The 22,291-nt window shown below is 40.6% G+C and overlaps 1 protein-coding gene across 2 annotated transcripts in view; it reads right to left on the bottom strand.

Annotated features, from left to right (window-relative positions):
- Nucleotides 1–21,625, bottom strand: part of arhgap21b (Rho GTPase activating protein 21b) — a 43,148-nt gene extending 21,523 nt beyond the window's left edge. For both annotated transcript variants that reach the window (XM_030074460.1, XM_030074461.1), the window contains exons 1-7: nucleotides 21,433–21,625; nucleotides 20,185–20,394; nucleotides 11,197–11,382; nucleotides 10,959–10,980; nucleotides 6,159–6,251; nucleotides 4,329–4,407; nucleotides 4,189–4,243 (exon numbers count right to left, since the gene is read on the bottom strand). In XM_030074460.1, the coding sequence (XP_029930320.1) occupies nucleotides 4,189–4,243; nucleotides 4,329–4,407; nucleotides 6,159–6,251; nucleotides 10,959–10,980; nucleotides 11,197–11,382; nucleotides 20,185–20,259 (510 nt within the window). In that variant the 5' untranslated portion in view covers nucleotides 20,260–20,394; nucleotides 21,433–21,625. The remainder of the gene's footprint in view (nucleotides 1–4,188; nucleotides 4,244–4,328; nucleotides 4,408–6,158; nucleotides 6,252–10,958; nucleotides 10,981–11,196; nucleotides 11,383–20,184; nucleotides 20,395–21,432) is intronic.
- Between the last annotated feature and the right edge of the window lie 666 nt (nucleotides 21,626–22,291).

The raw sequence follows: 22,291 nt of genomic DNA, 5'->3' as shown, positions 1-22,291 counted from the left end.
AAGTCTCCATGGTTGTATCTATCTGCAGCCAGAATATTACGCTCACTGAACAAGGTGCCTCCAGTCTGCGTGTCTCTCTCTCCCTCTGCTATTGCTCACATGACAGAAGCAGCAGCTGCTGATTATACATTCAGCTCAGATGGTACAGCTCCCCCTCCCACTCCTTCTCCTTCTCTCCCTCTCCGTTAGCATCAACCTGTTCAAAACACAGGCAGTCAGCTGACTTTATCCAATGGTTTCATCTCATTGTTCATGCTCTCCTCCCTCTCCCTTTTTCCTTGCTCAGTTTTTCCTTTGCTTTGCTGGCTCAGCCCCCCACCACCCACCCCCAAACCACCTCCTTCCTCCAAGTTGAACGTTCACTCTGTCTCTTTGCTAAGCAACTGCTGCCTGTCTCTAGACAGTCAGTGTGTGCCGCCTCCACCTCCTACAGTAATGTCATCCTGCTAGCATCTCTGATAATCCTCCTGTTCTTATGGACAGCCCTCGTCTGTCTGCCTGCCTACATCAATACTTAAACCGTTTTTTGTGGCAGCTGGCCCATTACTGTTACTCTTCTACCACTGAGGCCAGTGACAGCAAGTGCAACACATGTGAAACACAGCTGACTTTAGAAATGGGAAGGAGGCAAAAGAGAACTAACAAGGGAGGGGGCAAAATGACAGCCAACTGGATATCAGAGCAGAGAAAGGGAGGGATGGTACAAGGAGGCAGAGGGATAGGTGATAAGTGGATGGGTACATGTTTTCATTTTCTCCAAGACTACTAGTTAAATATCAGTTGACTTAGGATATAATCTTATATCTCTATACTGAGATGTAGTTTAGAAGAGACACCAAATTTTCAATTTCTTAGATAAATTACTGTTGATTAGTTGACTAGAGGGGGTAGTGCTTCAGACTGGTTATGATTGCATGACATATTGATTTGCTGCTCTGATTAAGTATTATTCAAGCAAAGTACATTCATAGGATGCTTCTAAATGATTTACTCAACCATCTATCTGGTCAGTTATGACCGAGACAATGGTCAATTATGGCTATATTCACTATGCCCACAAATGGTCAACAAGGGAAATTTTTGTTGCACAGCAAATAGCCCAGGTCTTTCATATTATTACTCATTATAAAAAGGCTGTCAGATAACAAAGAGCCCCTGGGAGAGTATTCCTCGGCATATGGACAGAGCGCTCAGTGTGATTTGTTAAGGCTGAATTATGCTTCAGCGTTAGAAGAGCGTACGGGGGTTGTGCGAAGCACGCATTTCCTACGCAGCGCGTGTGTGTCCAACATACCTCTGCAAAACACACTGCAATTCTCCTCCCACCAATGTAGACCCTGTGACGTATGGTCGCTGCTCTTCTGCACGTCTTTGTAATGGCGAGAGGACGAGTCGTATAGGTGCGGGTACTTGCGCACCTCCTCGGCCAGGCGTTCTTCCGCGAGATCCAGCACTCTCCAAAGTTTTCAAACACAACCGAAGAGTCGAGACACAACAGTTGTTTTAAAAACGGCGCTGCCGGCCGGCACAACAACAGGATGTGATACCGGTTGCAACGAAATGCCGTAAATTATGTACTTCGGCGGACCAATCACAGCTCTTGTGGGGCTGCGTAGGGTCAACAACAGGAATTTTTGGGAGGCGCGCGGCAAGGCTCTGCGGCGGTCGCACAACCCCCGTAAGCTTCGCACAACCTCCGTACGCTCTTCCTACGCGGAAGCATAATTCAGCCTTTACAGATATACACTAGATGAGTGCACCTTTACTTTGCCCTGATCCTGCATAATGCTTACTAGCTGCCATCAGCTGCAAGCAACTTACATAAAAAATGAATGAGGAGATCTGGCATGCACACAGGTAATAGAGGTTTTATCTGAGCCCTTTAAAAAAACTTTTGGAGACACACAAACCTCTTTTGGCAGTATATGCAAATGTACAGTGTTTACTCTCCCTGTTGCCTGTACCCAGAGCTCCCCGTTCAACTTTCCTTCAAAACTCCACCACATGATGCGTTTCATGTCATGTGGTGGACTTAAGCCAGCTCCAGTGAACTACAGACTGTATTTCTGCATTTTTTTGTCAACAGGGCAAAGCGGTCATCTGAACTGCAATAGTGACAGTGTTTTGTTACTAACACGGCAACATTACAGTGTGAAAATATATAATACATGTTTTGATGAGGCCCGTTCAAGACTAGCTTAGCATATACACTGCCCCAGTTTGTTAACCAGCCGTGCTATAAGCACAGTACACTCTGATTGTTGTAGTTTTTCTACCTTTTGAACAAAAGTGACTAGCACAGCCCTTTTCTCTGTTTTCTCTGGTGATGTAGCACCAATTTCAAAAATATGTGTGCCTTTTTAATTCAGAGAGCCTAGTTTTATGAAAAGGCCATCTTTCCAGGAGTGAATCATTCCTTTAAGATGTAGATCAGCCACAGAAGGGCTTCTGGTGTCATTGAAAAACAAAAACAAAAACAAAAAAAAACAAACAAACAAACAAACAAACAAACAACAACAACAACAACAAAAAAAAACGAATACATCGTTGTCTCTGTCTGTCCTGTTGTTTTGTACTCATCCTCTAGAACATACTTCCGGGAGCAATTATGTCATTATCAAAGCCACACCAGGGGTGCCTTGGCAGCAACACACAAAACTGAATCATTTCAAACAGCATCCAGCTATTTCAACATGCAATGAAGATCGACTTATCAAACTAGCAAAACAACATTTGTGTTCCTCGGAACAATCAGTGCCTACATTCCCAACATTACTGCTAGAGATATGTAACTGATAGAGAGATGGACCAGATCAAAATAACTCTTTTTCCCATAATCTAATTTAGCACCACGACCTAAATTTCATTTAGACCCCTAAAGAACCAATCATGACAAAAAAAAAATTAAAAAAAATGGACCTTTGCTCATTTTATTGAAACTCACCTTGAGACTTCCATGTATGTAAAACGGTTTTATTTAAAAAAAAAAAAAAGAAAGAAAGAAAGAAAGAAAGAAAGAAAGAAAGAAAAGAAAAAAAAAAAAAAGAAATGTTTTGTAATGCTGATACATAATATATGGGATTTACACTAACATTCATTTTGCATGTGCATGTCCACTTATCTTAACCAGGTAAAACATAAGAGAGCATGACATAAACCAAGGTTCAAACTCTCCTATTTGTGTTTGATGATTTTTCAAAGTCATTGCCTTCAGGGTTTCCCTTAACCTCTCTGATATATCACCGGGAACTGTACTGGCAAAAATGCTGTAGGAAGTCATACATACCCCATAGAAATAAGGCCTGGCTACAAACAGCTTATGAGACAAACATTGATTGCAAAGTAATTGTGCTGAGGAAAATCTGGAAGAAAGCCTTTGCTTCAAAGAGGTCTGTTTTAGGTCAGTGATTATAGACTAATCGATTGCTGACTGACTTATTATCCCTTGCTGTAAAACATCAAACTATAACTCATATGAATGGATGTGTGATTACAGAAGAATAATGGCACTTACTCTGAGTCGCCAACTCTATACTCCATTTAATGTTGCAGACCAACCAATCAGCCAATTCAATCTGATGCCCTTCAAACCCTGTTCGCTCTTCTAATACTATCTGACTGCCTCAGGTAACAAACCTGTGAGACTGTCACATGCAATAAACCACATTTGGCAGTGATCCATATTACACAAGTAACATCTATTTGAGTCATGAAGCAGAAATTAAGACTACACTGTATTGGCCTATGATCAAAGAGACATTTGTCTCTTTGACTGTAGGCCAGTACAGAATGGTCCTAATTTCGAAGAGACAAATGTTTCTTCAAATGCTGACCTCTGACTCTTCTCTATACCCCCTCTGGTGGCCAAGGCAGTTAATCTGCATGTTTGTATATTTCAGAGAGTGCTGGCCCTTCAATGAGGCCATTTCTGCAGCAGTGTCAGCGTCACAGGCTGTTCTGGCCTGGTTAGGAGGCCCAGATAGAGAACTCTGATGGGATGGCAGGACGGCCTGCCTCTTACAAAAAGTGTCCCAACAAGTGCAACTTAAAGTAGAGCAGCTCTCTGAGACCCAGTCGCATAAATAGTTGCGATCACTGCAGACCTGGAGACACATAGATTATCTGTTTCTAAGAGAGAAAGTATGAATACAACCCCATCAGATGACAGGGTTGTAAATAGAAACTTACCAGCTGCAGTATATCTTCATCTTTTGGCATCACACAGAGTTCAAGAAAGGCATCACTGCAAGGGAACAAAAAAGGTTACAATTAAAAAGTGCACCAAACTGATAGACAATCACTTAGAAAAATTTCACATAAACTCTCACCTATCTTGGATCAAGGCTATAACCTCAGAGTAGGTTTTCCCAATGATACTTGCTCCATTCACCTTCACTATTCGGTCACCTGTGAGCAGTAAAAAAAAAAAAAAAAAAAAAAACAACAACAGAGGCAGCAAAGGCATCAGTAACAAAGAGAGATAATAAAGGTTTATATGTATCTCTACATAGTGGAACTCAGTCCATGATGAAGAGGAAGTGCAGCTGTTCGGTAGCCAGAGGGTAAAAAGAGGAAAGCAAACAAGTTAGGCATAGTCACCTGATGTGTGTTTACAGGAACCGTGCCTGGGGGCTGTCTGCACCCACCAACATATTAAAATCACTTGGATATCTAATCAATACAGGACTAACAGCCTAAATACACCAGCTAAGGACGCAGATCGACACATCTGCTGCAGCAGAACATGTCCATTATAATCCCCTGAAGCTGCTACACTGACCATGGAGGCCGTGCACAACCACGGGGGCATCGAGCTGATCTCTATTTTACGCGCCTGTTTTTTTTTTTTTTTTCCCTGTACAATTTTCAGTTGTTGGCCCTAATTTGTGGAATAGTTTGCAACTAATGATTAGATCATCCCCCTGCACTGATATCCTGAAATCTTGTCAGCTATTTCTGTTTATAAGAACATATCTGACTTATAAACAGAAATGGTCAGAAGAAATTCTGTGTAAACCAAAAATTAAGAGCATACAGTCTAATTAGGAATATTTAAAAGCCAGAGACTATGTCGCCCTTAACCTGAGCAGAGCACAGAGGTCTGTCTGTGCCCAGCTGAGATGTGGTATCTTGCCTCTGGCAGTGGAAACTGGACGCTTCCATTCAGTTCCAAAGGAGGATACAAAGCATCTCCTGTGTGACCTTGGAGAGGTTGAAAATGAAATGTACTTTTTGTTTTACTGTCCATTATATCATAATTTCAGACACAGGCTTTTCCTAAAAATGTCTGCAGAATGTCAAGATTTATCTTCTATGACTGGTGAATGCAGACTTCAGTTCCTGTTTACAGACAAAATGTTTCATCTAGCTCAGTTTGTGTTAAATGCTTATCAACAGCATATGAGGATGTTTTATGATTAAAAGTGTTAAATGCATAGTCTGTGCCTCACGTGCCAAGGCTATATTTTGGAGCTTTGATGTCTGAGGAGCAGGCTTGTATTTGTTTTTGGTTTGGGCACTGTTTTACATGAATCAAGGTATACTATACCTGTTCTTTCAGCCTCATTATGTTATTGTTCTTGTCAGTTATGTCAGTGTCTTGTAAACCCATGCAGGCTGGGCACCTTTTGGTACATGACACCTGGAAAAATAAATTACCTACCACTCTCTTTTGTTTAGCCTCTTAATTGTTATCATTACAACATGCCTGACCACTCTCTGTTTTTTATTTACTGTTTGTCGCTGCCCGTATTATGATTTTACCAAGATATGCTATGCTTTTATCACATTACTTACACCCTCTTATTTATGTCTGTGTTTTTATTTGATCATTCTTTTTTTGTATTTGATTATTGTTGTTTTTGTTTGATTGTAATCAAATGGTGACTATGGTCAACATTTGCTGTTTTTAAATGTGCTCTATAAATAAACTGAGTTGATTCCTTATTTATCTTTGCTTGTAGCAGAAGCAATAAAGTTTATTATACTCACTCTAATGAATAAAATGCATAAAATGTAACGCCTCATTTCTCTCTCCTCTACAGGATACCATTTAGAAAGTTATAGTACAAATACTGCAAATTCATGGCTTCCTAGTCCAGCAAACTGGGCAACTGTGCTCCAGTAAGCTGTGGTTGGAGATGAATGAGGATTATTACCTGTGCAGAGTCCAGCTGCATGGGCAGGGCCACCTTCCTTCACTTGCTTCACAAAAATGGTGTCCATTGGCTCTAGCCTATTCCGCTGTCTCCCTGATAACACAAAGGTGGCAGTGAGTGTCCGTTATTACATTGGAAAATAATGTCAAAGCAGATGGTTATAATAGAAAATATGCCAGTTGTCTGCTGAAAAGGGGCCTTTTCATCTGGATGGGAGGGGAAAAAAGACGCTTTTAAATATTTATAAAATGTCCATGTCACCAGTAGCAACTAGTATAATTTTAGACATTTCTTTGAGATTCTAGAGGTTTCTTTCTTTTAGTCCAACTGTGCCAATAATAAGCAAACCTTAATATTTATTGAGGTTTTGGGGATTTCTTAACAGAGGCAATAGCTAGGCAAGCAAAAGAAGATGTTAATTCACTATTCTGATACAAGCGCCATATCTGCTCATTTAAAAGCACGTCACATCAACTTTAAATCTGAAAGGCAAGTAACTACAACAAAGCCTACTAATGGCCAGCAGACTGGGCAGTAAAGTGATTCATGACATTTGGAAAGGAAGAGAAAATGAGTGTGTATGAAAGTCAGAAATAGAAACTGGGAGGTTTGTCTCAGGATTTGGAGGCATGTGAATCAACATCATAACAGTAGAACCGACTGTTTAGGCCAGTGCCTGCCCACAATACAACAGTTTTGAATGTAAATGATAGTTAATTGGACAGAAAAGTCCCAGTGGAGGGGGGATTGTGTGGATTTAGGGAGGTGGGTGAATGCAACATAAGGGAGAAAAACCTGTTTGCTCATGCTGCGCCTGTCTCCTAGCAGCTGCATGGCTGCAGAAAAAGGAAGAAAATAAAGAAAGAGTGTGGGGGGTGAGAGAGAGAGTGCGAGAGAGAGAGAGAGAGAGAGAGAGAGAGAGAGAGAGAGAGAGAGAGAGAGAGAGAGAGAGAGAGAGAGAGAGAGAGAGAGAGAGAGAAACGAAGAGAAGGTAGACTGCCAGTGTGTTCAGCTGCACAACTCCCACTCTTTCCTTATAAACTGAAAAATAGCTTTGGGCAGAATGCAAGAGTAAAGGTAAAATGCTCTTCCAGCAATTCATACCTGTAGGTTAGTGTATGGTTTGGCAAACATTAGATTAGAAACCAATAAATGAAGAAAGACATAGACAAAAAAGCTAATAGACCGTCAGCTGGCATAAATAGAAAGAAAGAGGAAACAGGCAAATGAGCAGAAAAGAGTGAATAAATGAGAAAACGTGATGTGTATCTGTGACAGATTCTGAGCTCTCAGCTATTTGTGTGCATATTGTGTTTGAAGGATTGGAAAATGCAAACAGGAAACAGGTGGCCGAATATTATTCACTGGTCAATTCATCTCTGGTGGCCATTATGCTGGCAACAATCCTCAATATCGCTATATGCATAAGTATCACTCCTGCACACACACACCTGTACCTGCACATGCGCCTTCATTTATTCTTTCTCTCTCACACACATGGCATTACACATGCACAATCACATCCTGGGGATTGATATTATGTAATACTGCAACAGGATTCTCATACAACCACAGCATTGTGCCGTGCTCCATCTGGTGGCAGCTTGTAGAATTGCACTACCATCACCACAATGCAGCTGTTGTTTCATGAATTGATAGTGCATAAGGCACCACCAACATTTAAATGTACTGTGAACTTTTAGCTGCTCCCTGGCCTATTTAATTGTGAAGCATTTAACACTGCTGTTGTATACATGAGGAAAACATGTGAGGATTGAGACCTAAATGCAAAACATATATAGATATAAAGACACAGTCCTTTTATCAATCCCAATAAATTCAGCTTTGTTTAAAAGGGCTGTTCTTGTCACTTAAAGACGGAGGTCCTGTCAAAAATAACAAAAGTACATTTCTGAACAATGAGACCCTGAACACTATCCTATCATCACTGAATGATTTCTGAATGAAAACTAAAATCTAATCTTCAAGTTGCATCAGCCAAAACCTAATAAACCCTTCATAAAATATTGGCTAGGTGTGTGACCACCACAACCCCACCACTCCATGATAAACAAAAGGATTCCCTTCCATCCATGTTGTTGAGGGAGTTCTCTTATGTCAGCAAACTCACCATAATACCTATAGGCCTGCTGACTCAAAATGGATTCTAACAACAGCGCATGTACACACTGAACTCGACACCAAAGGAGACATACTCTGCATAACAGCTGTGATTCAGGTACTAGTAGTTTGAGCCTTTATGGATCCAAAGGGAAAACCCGAATAGATGACAACAGTACACTAAATCACAAGCGCACCCACACCTCACCTGAGAGCAATGAAAAAAAGAGCTTTGTCTTAGGAGGCTGCAGACTCTAATGCAATAAGATTATTTATGGCAGTGCTGCGCTGTGACCAGGCCAGAACAGTTTGGACTGGGATCATCTCAGGTTGTTTTTTTCTCAACTCTGGCCTGCTGCCAGCAAGGCCCTCTGTCCTGTATTATGCAACCATCAGGATTCTTTAATATTCCCTAGCTTACTCAGACCCAAGCAGCGAAGCTTCAGGCCAAACAGCCCCTGTCTTCTGCAGCGCTAAAGTTTCTGGGTCATAAATCACTATTGCTATAATGGGAACATACTCTTCTGTACCATTACATGAAGTTTACATTTGGGCACAAGCCAACTGCAAGCTGCGTGCTTGATGCCCACCATTTCTTTTTTACTGCCGAAATTAAAGGCAGAACCAAGAGTTTAAAAACAGACTTAAGACATAACAGCACCACCGCATCATATGGTTTTGGGTGAGATCATTCTGTACTTATAACAGGACTATGTTTTAGTCTCTCAAGATATGGTAGAGATGCTTTCGTTTGTATGTGTGTGTATATCTATGCACCTCTGTGTATCTGTAAAATAAAATTAACAGGGTTTTGTAATAGAGTGAGGGCAACATTAGTATAGGCCTGCAAGTGAATTTGAGCACGTGTCAGTTAGTATGTGCAGATAAGCATGTGACTGCGTACATTCTGCTTTCACATGGAGGGGTGGTGTCTCCACTCCACCCTCCGTAACAGCCCACATAATCTGTTCGCCATCCACTTGACTTCAATAACAACATTACAGCATTATTGGGTGCTGAAAGCTTTCTGCATATTGTTTGTGTGCATCTTCAACAACAGTTAGACTTCTTACTGGGTAAAAACAAATGATACATCAAATCATAATTATGTAAATCAATGTTTTGGCTTAGATTTACCAAAACATATTTGACACAGTTTAAAGCATTAAACGCCACACAAAGTCTGTGTGCACATTTAGCAATGATCCTTTTTAAAACTCTGAAAGATTATGCCATATCATGTTACTGTAAGCACAGGTATGGGTCAATAATAATCTGGATTGCAGACATCACTGAGTTAAAACATTTCACGTCAAATCCAGGATCAGGGATTAATACACAAAACAAACGGAATTTGGGAAAGTTAAGATCTGTTTTGCTCTGCCTTATTTATCCTATTTGGCCGAAACAATGTACCAGTAGATTGTACAGATACACTCGCATGCACTGAAAGAGTCAATTATCTACCACGTGTGCCTCAACGTCTTCCAAGATCAGTGACTTATAGGGTTTCCCCTAGTGTAGTAAAAACAAAAAGATTATTTGTCCAGACGAATTATTTACTTCCCCAACATGTACAGGGTGAGTTCAGTAACAGTGCCTCTTTCCTGCACATTATTTTTCCTCTCACAGGAAAATAAATGTCTGGGAGAATTACTTACATCCAGCTGGATGAGTTCCAGTGACAGCGTCCCCCCCTACGGCCAACAAAAGGCAGCTCAGACTAAACAAAGAGTTAAGCCCACAAACAAGCCACAGGGAGATCACCTCACTGCGATCGCATTAGGATGGAGCAGGCTGAAGCAGAGCTAACCCAATCAAAGAGCATTCCTATCTGAGAAATCTAAATAAAGCATCTGTCAGCAAAAGCCCTGAGATGTGCCTATTCCCTTTTTTGCATGGGAAAGAATTTTATGTCAAACTTCATATCACAATTTGACAGTTTAATGTTTACATAATGACAAACATTCATATCTTGTGGGACATGACTTTTTTGGTCTTCAGTTCAGCATACCTCTGCTATGGCAAACAGCGCACACTTCAATTAAACGTCAACTTCAAAAACATTAACAGGCACTTCTTATTACTGCCCTCACTTATGGACAAAACCCAAGGAATTAACAGGGAAAATAACTGTTAAGCCGTTATTGAAATCAAAAGTTTCGTGGATGGTGTGTCTGCCAAATTGTCTTATGCACTCCTATGATTTGGGAAAAAACTAAGTCATGCTTTACAAGGTTTTCATGTTTTTAGATAAACACAGCATAATTAAATGGCAAATTTATGGCATGAGTTTTACGTGAGGTTCTGCGTTTTACAAAAAGGGAAAAAAACAGCATATGTATTGACTAATGTGGAAAGAGGGGCTCAAAAACAAACCCAGTTAAAACTGAAAACTGTCTTTCTCACAACCTCAGGGAGAAAAACAGCAACAAAACAAAGAAAAACAATATGAAGAGGTAGGCCAGTGCAGGACAGAAACAGGTGGTGCTGACCAAACCTTTCATGCCTCCACAAAGGTCAGCGACACACAGGAGGCACATTGTTCCCACTACATAAGGAAGTAAAACGAACTAAAGAGCAGATGGATTAAGAGTCATTATAAGTCAGAGGCACTGCACTGACTCAGCAGTGCTAGAGGGCAGGCATGAAGAGCTACAGCTGAAATACTCTGCTTACCTCTGCGGCCATGTTCTTCCTCCTGTAAAAACACAGAGATGCTCAAGTGACTTTGTTGCCCAGAGGATCAAGGAATTTAGCACTTTGGTATCATACTTTTGTTGACTCAGTGCTATAATCTTAAGCGTTAAACAAACAACACTCGGGTGAATGAAACTTCTTGGGGACAAAACAGAGCATATCTATTTCTGAAAAGTTTACTTAGGCTATGTGAGACAAGTATGGTCATGGAATTTACCGGGAAGTCACAGTGCACAGCCGACTCTGGTGGATAGACGATGAAATGGCGGAGGGTGAAGCCAAACCCTTGGGAGGTACGGCGCAAACACACTGTTTTAGGCCCCGGCCATGAGAAGGGCTCCTCCTCTGCCGAATACAGCGCTGCGGTAGAGTCAGCCATGTCACCCCACTCTGGAGAGTCATTCTGCAGAAGGAGGAAGAGTTAGTGAAGTGAAGAATATAGGCCAATAAACAATGTGCCAAAAAAATCCCCAGATGTAAATGCCAGTTTGCATGCTTCTTCAAAATGTCATTTGACAGGAGTTACGGCAACACCAACTGAGTCATTCATAACTACTCAAGAAGAGAATGAGATCTTAAAAAAACATTAGTGGCTCCAGTGTTAACAGTGTCCCATTTCCACAGTTGTGAGTGTAGAGCCCGGCAGGCCTCGGGGCTTTTGACACCCACCCCTCTGTTTACTGGCTATTTATAGCCTCACACCTTTGTGGTATCGTGTGTACAGCAATGGCCCCCTATTACTCTTCCTTCCCATCTCCTATTCCCTGTTCCAGCACCACTTTCAGCAAAGTCTCTGTTCAAAATAGTCTTGTACTTACACACAAGTGAAAAAAGTATTTTCCTCACCCCTTCTCAACCCCCACCCCAACTCCCCCAGCCCAGAGTTTCACCCACAATGTGAGGAATTTGATGAGCTTGCATTCACGCTATCCCTGCCTGTGGAGATGTGTAGAGTAAAATCAGGATGAGTTACCTGCAAGCTAACACAACCAGTGAGCTAAACAAGCAGATTTTGTGGTGCAACTTCAAAACAAATACAGGAACATCATCACAGACTATCAAAGTAGTTTTGTCAATATATGACTGAAGCCATTTCAAAATAAAAGCAAAAATGTGAACTTAAGACCAATAACTGTTGTGATCAAAAGACAAAAAAGTAATAATACCAGGTCGATCCCTCACTTAATACAGTTTTTGGAGGTAGAACCGCAAAAGCCAAACCACATTTAAAAAAACAAACAAGACCAACATTTTGTTCACACTAGCAACCAACAGCAGCCCCTTAAATTGCTCTTAGTCTCTCACAGGAAGAATATTTGCTATACATGTTGGTCTCACCTTCCAAGGCTCATTATAAACATGCTGTTTAAGTAGAGGTGTATGCCAAGTTAATGCATGTTTTACTGTTGCTTCTGAAAGATGTGTTACTGCTACTAAACAACCATGTCTCTCCTAGACTGTCAACAACATAAACCACCAGTATCTGAAAGATTTTAACGTGGTAACCAGAGTCGCTGGAGGGATATAAGGAGCTCAACCTTGCATAGACAGTGAGAAACAACAGCATTAGTGTAGCTTGCTGGGAAAAAAAGAACTGCAGGTGCAGCTGACACCAATGTATTTTGATGGAACTAGTAAAACAGGTTTCTCTTGGTCTAACCAAGCTTTGGCTGTCTCACGGCACCAGCGCTTCCATGTTGCCGTCTGAGCATAGGCCCTAAAATGTCCTTGCTCCATTCGAAAACATGCAAATCCATAAGTGGAGACACACTTGTGGCGAAATGACAATAGATCAAGTGAATGTTTCAAATGTCTGACTGACTTCCCTAAGGTCTCCAGGGCAAGCCAATCCCAGTCAACTGGATTTGATTTAGCAGCCAGTCCACATGGCTATAGGCAACCCTCTGATCCTTGGATATGGTCGACAAAGGGGGTGTGGGCCACTCCTGGCAGACACATGCCGAGCAGGGTTATCATTGCCACTTGCATAATTCATACTGTGGTGACATACCGGGCCAAATTCCACTCCCACATTCCCGTGATGGCCCTCCCTTTCCCCTTCATTTATAAAACCCAGACGTTGCTGAGCCAATGTGCCAGTCGAATGCATGTCAAAAACAGCATGACCAGACCATCGACAACAGAGACTGTCTGTTGAAAAAAACACTGCTGGAGAGGGGGGGTCAAAGTCTAGTGCAAAACCTGATAGTGAGAGGGGTAATCCTGAAAAAGTAAAAAATGATACCATTATCCATCTACACAAACATCAGTCCCTTCTAAAAAAAAATTACAAGGAAAAGCCTATAAGAAACACCCACACCAAAATACACAGCAATCCTCCCCCGGCTTACAAATGAATGCCTCTCAGCCATTCATGAATCACCAGAATGCTAGTCTGATATTTGCACTGGGTGAGGCAGCTAGGAGTGTGTTTTCAATAAGAATTTGTTCTAATGGATATCACTGGGAATCAAATAGTGGCCAGCCCTTACTTACCAAGCCTCTCACAGCAGGAACACTGATCTCAATGACAAGATCTCAACACATCCACAAATATTGTAAAAAGGAGTACCTGCAGTATTTATACTCTTTCTAAGGGTGCTATTTAGGGATGCTACAATTCAAGGGAAAAAAAAGAAAAACTGATCAGTACACACTCCTTTTATTTGAAAATCTAGTATAAACATTAACAAGTAAACAGAAATGTTATGAGCATTAAGTATTTAAACATATTAGCTACATTTGAATAAGAACACTGAGTTACAAGTTCAACATTAGCCCATAGCCTTTGGCAAGAAAAAAAAAACAGCCCAACAAAAGACTTATTTCAAATTAGAGGAACTCAATGAGAGGTCATGCTGTAACAATAGCGTAAATAAAATGGTATGATTATATGCTCTCATTTTAATTTATAGTTCTGTAAGCATGAGTGTAAGTTTAAGTGTTTCATGTATTTAAACATAAAGGCTATTGTAAGGTACGATCACTGAATTACCAAGTACCAAGTCATGGAGCAAAGTACAAAGTTGTATTGATAGTACTGATACTAAAATCACTGGAGTTGGTATCATTTTACAAAATTTTGGTATTGACTTGGTGCCTGAATGTGAATTCTTGTGACTTCCCTGGTGGGACACACCTCTCAAAACTTTGGCACATTTCCTTCCAGTTGTTTCACAGGACAGCAGCATTCACTGAGCCATGGCTATCAGGCTACCCAACCTATTCTCAGCATTGTAAGCCTCAGACTAGAGCCCCCCACGGAATTTCAGTCAGCATGTTGTATTTGGTCTCAAAATTGGACTCTTGGAGTTACGCAAGTAAACATGTTATGACTGTCAACATAAGGAAACTGTGGAATGCGAAACATATTCTGGCTTAACAAACACTGTATTATTTGTGCCAGTGTATTAGGTAACATACTAAAGACAGGGTACACGTGGTCATTTTCAGAGAGGTTTTAACATGACTACATACACAACTTCTCACACAAGCACATACCACACAAGGTTGATAAACAAACTGCATAAGAGACTAAAGAAATATCCATAATGTACCATAGTACCAAAGCTTGTATGTTAAAAAAACTTTCCATCACCAAATGACATCATCAAATGACTTAGCATTACATGTACCACATGACATCATCCCTAAAAGCATCAGACATGTACACAGCCTTTTTAAAACTGTGATAAAACCTGCTTCTCTGTGGGCTGCTAAATTCTACACCACATCCAGTCCAAACCAAGCACTTAACTGTGAAAAGCCTAAGATAATGATACAGTGGTCTTCTGGTAGGCCTTGGGCGTTTCAGTCTTGTAGTGCGGTAGAAGGCAAGAGTATCATTAGTCAAACTACGTAGACTTGTGGTCCATTTTGTGCACGCTACACATCTACATGTAACTCACACGTTACAACACACAATAGTCCTGTGGGCTATTTCTGAATGCAGGATATCATTCAAAAATGCTGGCAATCATCACGTGCAGAGAACATTTCAAAAGAACCTGACATGGCATCTAACTACTGAAAGCCTGGGTTATAACCAAATTCCATGCCAATACTGACACTCCATTCATCATGTGTTTCATAAACCCTGGTTATTTCGGTAAACCGACACAATAATGATTATTCATCTTGTCCCATTAACGGCCAAGACTACCCACTCAGAGAATGCCTCTTTACTTTGAACAGATATTAGGCTTTCAGAAATGAAAATGAGCAATGACGTGTATATACTATAAATGCTCTCCAGGAGCGATATTTCCATCAAATATAAAAGCTCCTGTGAAGTCAATTTCAAAATATGAAGTTTAATCATTTAGCAGGTTGGTATTTTCTTTAGAGTCAAATGTTAATGACTGTGGGACTGGGTGAGTTGTAGATTTCAAAAAAGCGTTCACGTAATTATCCTTCAAATTCACACCCCACAACTCAAAATGAGATTCCAGTGAACAGTGAGTAAAATCAGGGCATGTGTGTTTCATTCTGCCTTTTTCCAACTTGCAAGAATAAGCTGTTAATCCTACTCTAAATGGCAAAACAATTATTTGCTTTTATGGCATGGTTTGAAAATTTTGAAAGTATTCTGTGAGAGGTCACTGGAGGTGATTTAGTGTCCAAAACAGGTGCTGTGTCTAGCCACACCTAATATCATCACGTTTTTGAAAAAGATGACTAGCAAGTTATAACACACTATCAGTGAGCATTATGACAAAGTTGTACCTACTTGGAAGGTGACCTCTAGTGAATTGTCTCACCATCTGATGCACCAACACTATAGAGAATATGATCTGCCTAAAAGAGGTAGAGGCCTCTCAAAAAGCATCAGTAATGTGATGACAAAGCAGGGGTACCCAATGCTCACCTTTGGGTTGAAATCACTGATGCCTTTGCATATCTGTACAGAATAATTTCAAAAACACAATGGCATTCACTGTGTTTATCCATATCAGTCTTGATATGGATGTTGAGCCTCAATCTGTTATGAAAATAAAACTTAAAATATTTTGCTCATAAAGCTCTAACATATAGAATATTATGATTATAGAGTAAATTCTGTTTTTCTAAATACATATTATAAAATATCTAGACTGTTTGAACACAGTGGAAACCACTGATAGTGTTCACAGTTACAGTGATTAACCGCTTATATGGATCAAAAAGCTTGGCACAGAATCGTTCCTATGCAAATGCTGTTTAAATGATATCAAGTGGAGCACTTACAGTTTTCATTTTGGGTCTTCTCATTTATTAAAACCAAAGGAAAACCAGTTTTTTTGTTTGTTTGTTTGTTTTTTTAAGAAATGCACAGTCAGGCTGGTAAAAAAAAAAAAAACCTTGCTGACAAACTACAGAGCGGGGGCCGGTTTCTCCTACTGGTGAAAAGTGCTTTTCTCTGGGCAACAGCTGTGGGTTTTCCCATCACGTCCTGCTCTCTGCCCCAGGACAGAATGAGCACACCAGCTAAGGCACCAGCATGTTTTAGCGACTATAATTCTCAATCTGAATCCTATCAGGATCTTACTATATAATTTTTTTTAAATATTTTTTTAAATATTTTTTATATTTATATTTTTAATACTGACAGATATTTGACCAAAAACATTGGAATGTTTCTTTTTACCCATAACACCCACCTTTAACCTGTTGTCTTACTTGTAAGAAATATGTTTAGTGAGCACTTGTTCAGAAAAAAAAAAGCGCAACAAGTGAAAACAGCTGTAGCACTCTAGAACAGTGCCTTCTGTTTGTTGCAGCTCCAGTGATTCGGAGCTAAAATATGAGAGAGCAGTGAGAACCTTTTAAACTGAAAACATGTCAAGACTTTTCTGTGGTAAGTTGGCATGGATCTCAATCAGCAAGTGCTGCACAGAAACTATGCAAAGAGGAAGAACTGAATCACGTAGCCCACCTCTATATTTTCCCCATGACATCAGACACAACCATATGGCAGCAGGAAGTAAGAGCCATCTTCTATCGAATTGAAGATCAATTTTCCCTTCCGACTGCCATCAGTTAGCCATACGATGCATGTGCAGAGGGTTCTGTAAATGGCAGCCTGCCTAAGTGAGTTAAACACAAGCTTTAATGAGAGCAAGACTGTGGTTAAAGGCTGGTCTGTTGTCTATGGCTCCTGATAGTGCTAAATATGGATCACGCTTCATCATCCGAAACAATAATCTGTTCACCGCAGTCTCATGTCTATTGTGTTACAGAAGGGAAGACAAGTCGAAAGGCAGAAAATATTAAGAACAAAAAGGCCCAAGCGACTGTATCACAAACAAATTCCAAATAAATCGTGATATCCAGTGTTTTCCCGAGGTTGACTGCTTTGGGGAAGAGGATGGGCTGCTGGGGGGATTAATTACAATATTACAGAACATGTGGACCTAAACAAACAGTTAAAGAGGTCATTTTACAAGTTGGGTGCCTTTAAAAAACACTTTCAGACGTTTGGGGTTGATAACTGGTCATCTTTGGTTGCACACAGATTACATTAATAAATTAGCCTTGATGGGAAGCTATTATTGCACTTACAGTAATGTAACGAGTTGTCGTCAACTCGAATAAAGTTATCTTCACTTCACCTGTTTCTCCTCTGCTCTGTGTCTGTGTGTGTGTGTGTGTGTGTGTGTGTGTGTGTGTGTGTGTGTGTGTGTGTGTGTGTGTGTGTGTGTGTCTGGAGGGGCTAAGCCCCGCCCTAAGTGAGCGGAGAAGAGAAACTAGCACGACTGAAAATGACAGCAAAACATTGTAGAGACTCTCACACTGAGATAAAATGAATTAAGTACACATAAATTACATAAAGAACATAAATAAAATGTTTTCTTTCTTTTGCCCCACCCCCCTTCCCAAGGCAATAATAGAGGAAACATTGATATTCTCAAGATAAAAAGACACTAGGCCAATATAAATATAAAAAAGTCAGACTCCAAATATTGCAGACAAGAACAGACTGAGCAGCATAATAAAAAATGAGTGTTGCAAACTCCAAATCCTAACAGAGGAATCCGGCCAGAGGGAGCAGACATGAAGCCAACACTGTTTCACTGTCTGCCACTGGGATTCAGGGTTCAGTTTTATTGCTCTGATTGCATGCAATATTAAGCTGATACTGATACACAAACAATCCAGTGAAAAAGTAATATTCAGCTAATGCTTGTAGACAACTACTCTAGTGTTAAAGGGAAGCAAAAACAGTATAATGGATCAAATATTTTCTCACTCAAATTGCCATATTGATGTGGACTGATGTGGATTGTTTCAGTTATCAACTGTATATATAACTGGTTTTAGTTCATGATGAATGTTAAGCAGTGAGAAGAAGGTAAAAGGTGGCATGCTTACAACAGAACTGTGGTCATGTTATCTGAATAAAAACAAAGACACATACCTATTGTCATGTAAAATCTTTCAGTGACCTGACTTCTTCAAAGAGGACTCAGTGATACATTCTAAATACATGAAGAAATCTTCAGAGTGAAGTGTGTGCCTGGCTTCAGGGGAAAGTGTTGTGTCTTGACAGATTTAAAGAGTGATTAAAAAAGAATGAAAAAGAAAAAAACATCCTCTTAGAAAACCTCTTAAGTCATCAAATCCTCAGTGTCATCATTTCCAGAAAATCCCAGGGCCAGAGACTCCTGGGGGTTTCCAGCTCAAAATTAGCACATGAATTAGTGTGTGTGGTAGCCTGATTAGAAGGATGCAAAACTGCTAAAGGAAGGATTCCCATTGAGTGCACCGTGCCTTTCACTGTACCAAAGCTAGAAGCACAAATCCACCATGAAATAGATTTCCCATGTTTATTCCAAGAATTCTGGACAACAGAGCAAGAGAACCGAGACTAATGTCATGTCATGTAGAGACACGTCAAGTCATCACGCAACATCTTGGAAATGAGTGACAGTGCTTCGCCAAATAACCACCGCTGCTGGTGGTTATTTGGCAAAGATGTGGTTACATTTTAAGCTTCAGAGCTGTTTGTGTTAGTGCTCCATTAACCTCATTTCAAAGTGAAAATATACATTACATGACTGTATAAAGTGCCTGAGCAAATATTGTCAAGTGGGCATTCCCAGAAAGTCTTGCTTGATAAAAATCATTGATATGCGTTTCCTGTGAAGTTTATTTTTTGCAGTGGCAGTGAAGATAACTGGAGTACAATATAAACTTTCCTTGTACATGTCTTTTAAATGACCTCTATCAGAGTGTGTTGATTTACACAGGATTAACTGCTGTGTTCACATATCACTGTACGTGTTTTTATTACAAAGGTGATTTATGCGCTTAGATTGTTTTCTCTATGACTCCCAAGGCCCTAGAGACTGCTCATGGCCACCAATCCATGCATTAAAAAAAAAAATTCACCGGCAAAATTATAAAAAAAATGACCCTATCACTGGCCGATTTATCTAATATTCTGTTTTATGTCCAGTGATCCTCCTTTTCTCTGTGTTCTGCCCAGTAATTATAAAATCATATTCAGTACAGTGATAGCACAATGAGCTTTACATCCCTCACTCTATTTACACGGAGGCAGAAAAGCTGAAGTGAAAGGCAGAATATTAGATTAAAGGGGCGGAGGAAATAAAAGAAAACCACACATTCTATAAATAGGTGACCTTATACTTAAAAGGAGCATGAGCTACCTAGTTCACCATGAAGGTCCTCATTCAGAGGACAAGCCCCCAGAAGAGCAGATGGTGTCCTGTCTGGTATTACAGGGGTTACAGCTTAAAAATCTTTAAGAGGGGGATTGAATAAACAGCCTCCACTCTCTTGTCTCCTGCCACATCTACCATCACTGATAAGTTTGGATTAAAATGTTTTTAAAAACACTGCTGAGTAACTCAGACCTGTCTTTGGATCTTTTCATCTACAATGATCAATTACCTTAAAAAAGGAAAAATAAAACTTTTGACACCCACTCGCTGGCTGTAACAAAACAAAACAATAAACAAGCAAAAATAAAAGAACAATAGTGAAGTACTGGTGGGAGAAACAAAGCATGGAGAGTTACAAACACAAACAGCTGGGGCCCAAGTGTCAAACCCATTACTTACCCCCCACTACCACCAAATTAAAAGACCTAAGACACTGAAACCAGGACACTAGCTGCCCTAAAATCACAACTTAAGGATGATCACTGCTTCATATATAGCACAGGCTGGGATACAGAGTCTGAGGTTTGAGTGGTGTTTACCTCACAGAAAGACGGTCTTGTTGGTTGTCTCTCCTCCTCTTCACCACAAGAATGAGACCAACGTGATGCCATCATTCAACTTCACTTAAAATGCTGTTATCCGTGAACGCCCACATCGAAAAGTTAGCTCCAGCAGGAGGCAAGAAAACACTTCATGAGTTCAGCTCTGTCCACTTCACAACTCCATTCTTGCTTGTGTTGTTAGTCCAGCTGTTTCACAAACAGGAGAAAATGTTAAAGCTTCTCTTCATATGTTACTGAAATGATGACAGCCTTTTAAGTAAAGTGCTCTGAAGTAGTATCTCTCACATGTCAAGGCTCTCACATGAACCTAACATCACAATTCAATTTAATTCACGATGGCAGACCATGCTTTAACATTTTGAGCAGTCCAAATTTAGTCACATTTCAAACTTTACGTGATCATTTGATCCTTTAGTGCATCAACTTTAGAAACCTTTAAATTCCGGTAAATGTTGAGAAACAGTCGCCTGAGGTAATAGGGAAAAGTGTGTCCATAAATGTGGCACAATTCAGTTTACTGGACTTGCTGACTATTGTCTACCTATTTCAATGCGTCCTAAAGCTGTTTAAAGAAGGTGAAGGCAGTGATGTGACCCTCTGCATCACCACATTACTCAAGCAACTTCAAACATGGATTGAATGCCATTATTTTAAGCCACAACAACATGAACGCTCAACAGATGTGATAAATGGCCTGCAACAAGTGGACAACATGGGGAGGGAGGGCAATATAAATGTCCGTCAGGATGGGAAATAAACTATCATCAAATCTAGCTGTAAAAGATTGATATTGTGAGTTGCTAGTCGGATGAACGTGTCATCGAATTAATACCTGAGTGATAAAAACATGAATTCTGTGATTAATACCGAAAGGGAGTGAAACCATGACACGATGTTTTCATATTAGGAGGAGAGATCGATGGTCAAATGAGGCACGAACAGAGCGTGTCGAGCTGTTGTTCTCTGGCGACCGACAATGGTCAAAGTAGTATGGCAGCAGTTTACACCTTTTCCTTTGTTCGTTTCGTCGAAATGTGAAAAAACACAACAAAGTAAACAAAGTCAGGTCCAGCAACAAACTGTTACCAGGGTTAGTTACTCTGTGGACGCTATTGTTAAAGCAGAAAGAGCAACAACCAAGTCAACTGTGGCAGCAACAGGCTGCCGCTAACACTGGTGTTAGCATACAGGCTAACGACTGGAGTTTAAAACAAAGTTAGTTACCTGTGTAGTTCAGAAGTGTCGTTACAGACGGACTGCAGCGGGAATAATTGTCCATAAAAACAGGTCGGTAATGTAAAATCCCGGAGTAAAAGTTCCGCAGTGGTCAGACGTTTTCATAATTTCATATCTTCTGAGTACAAACGGTTTCTCAATGACTATCCAAACCCACTCCGGGGAGGCGCATGGTGCAGTTTGTAGCTGGAATTTGCTTCCAGCGTTCCCGACTCGTCTCTCTGGGAGCCCACCTTCTGTCCACAGAACACTCCCAACCAATCAGAGCACGCCTTGTATTTGACTCGACCAATCCGGTGCGATTTTACAAAATCGTGCCGCTGCCCAGCTCAAAGGTGGTGTTTTTTACTATTCCAAACTAAGCTGAATCGATCGAGAGCCAACTCCGGTGAAAAATACAACAATGGACCTAGAGACATTGTACATTGCCACAAGTTTACCTTTCCAGTTAAAGTTTTCAATAGTACTGTCCGATTTTATTTTACTACACACAATGTTGCTATGCCATTGGTCCGACGGCCCATTATTCGAAACCCGAAAGCCCATTAGTCCGACGGCCGGTCATGCCGAAAACAAACGCCCATTGCCCCAAAGACCCACCACTTTGAAAATACACACTGTGGAGTTGTGGGGGTTCAGTGGCTTCAGTGTTGCATCCATGCCGAGAAATGCATCCACCCCTGTTGTTTATTCATAAGCTTACGGAGGAAACTACCGCCTAAACTTAACCAAACGCACGGAGAAAAAGTTTCGGAATGATGGGCATTTGTGTTCGGGATAACGGGCCCTCGCTGCAATGGGGAATTTCATGGATTACTTGGGGTTTCGGAATGATGTGCCGTCGGAC

This window comes from Myripristis murdjan, chromosome 17 (genome assembly GCF_902150065.1).
Source record: "Myripristis murdjan chromosome 17, fMyrMur1.1, whole genome shotgun sequence".
NCBI lineage: Eukaryota > Metazoa > Chordata > Actinopteri > Holocentriformes > Holocentridae > Myripristis > Myripristis murdjan.
The sequence above is the reverse complement of the archived record's forward strand: the minus strand, read 5'-3'. Positions and strand labels throughout refer to the sequence as shown.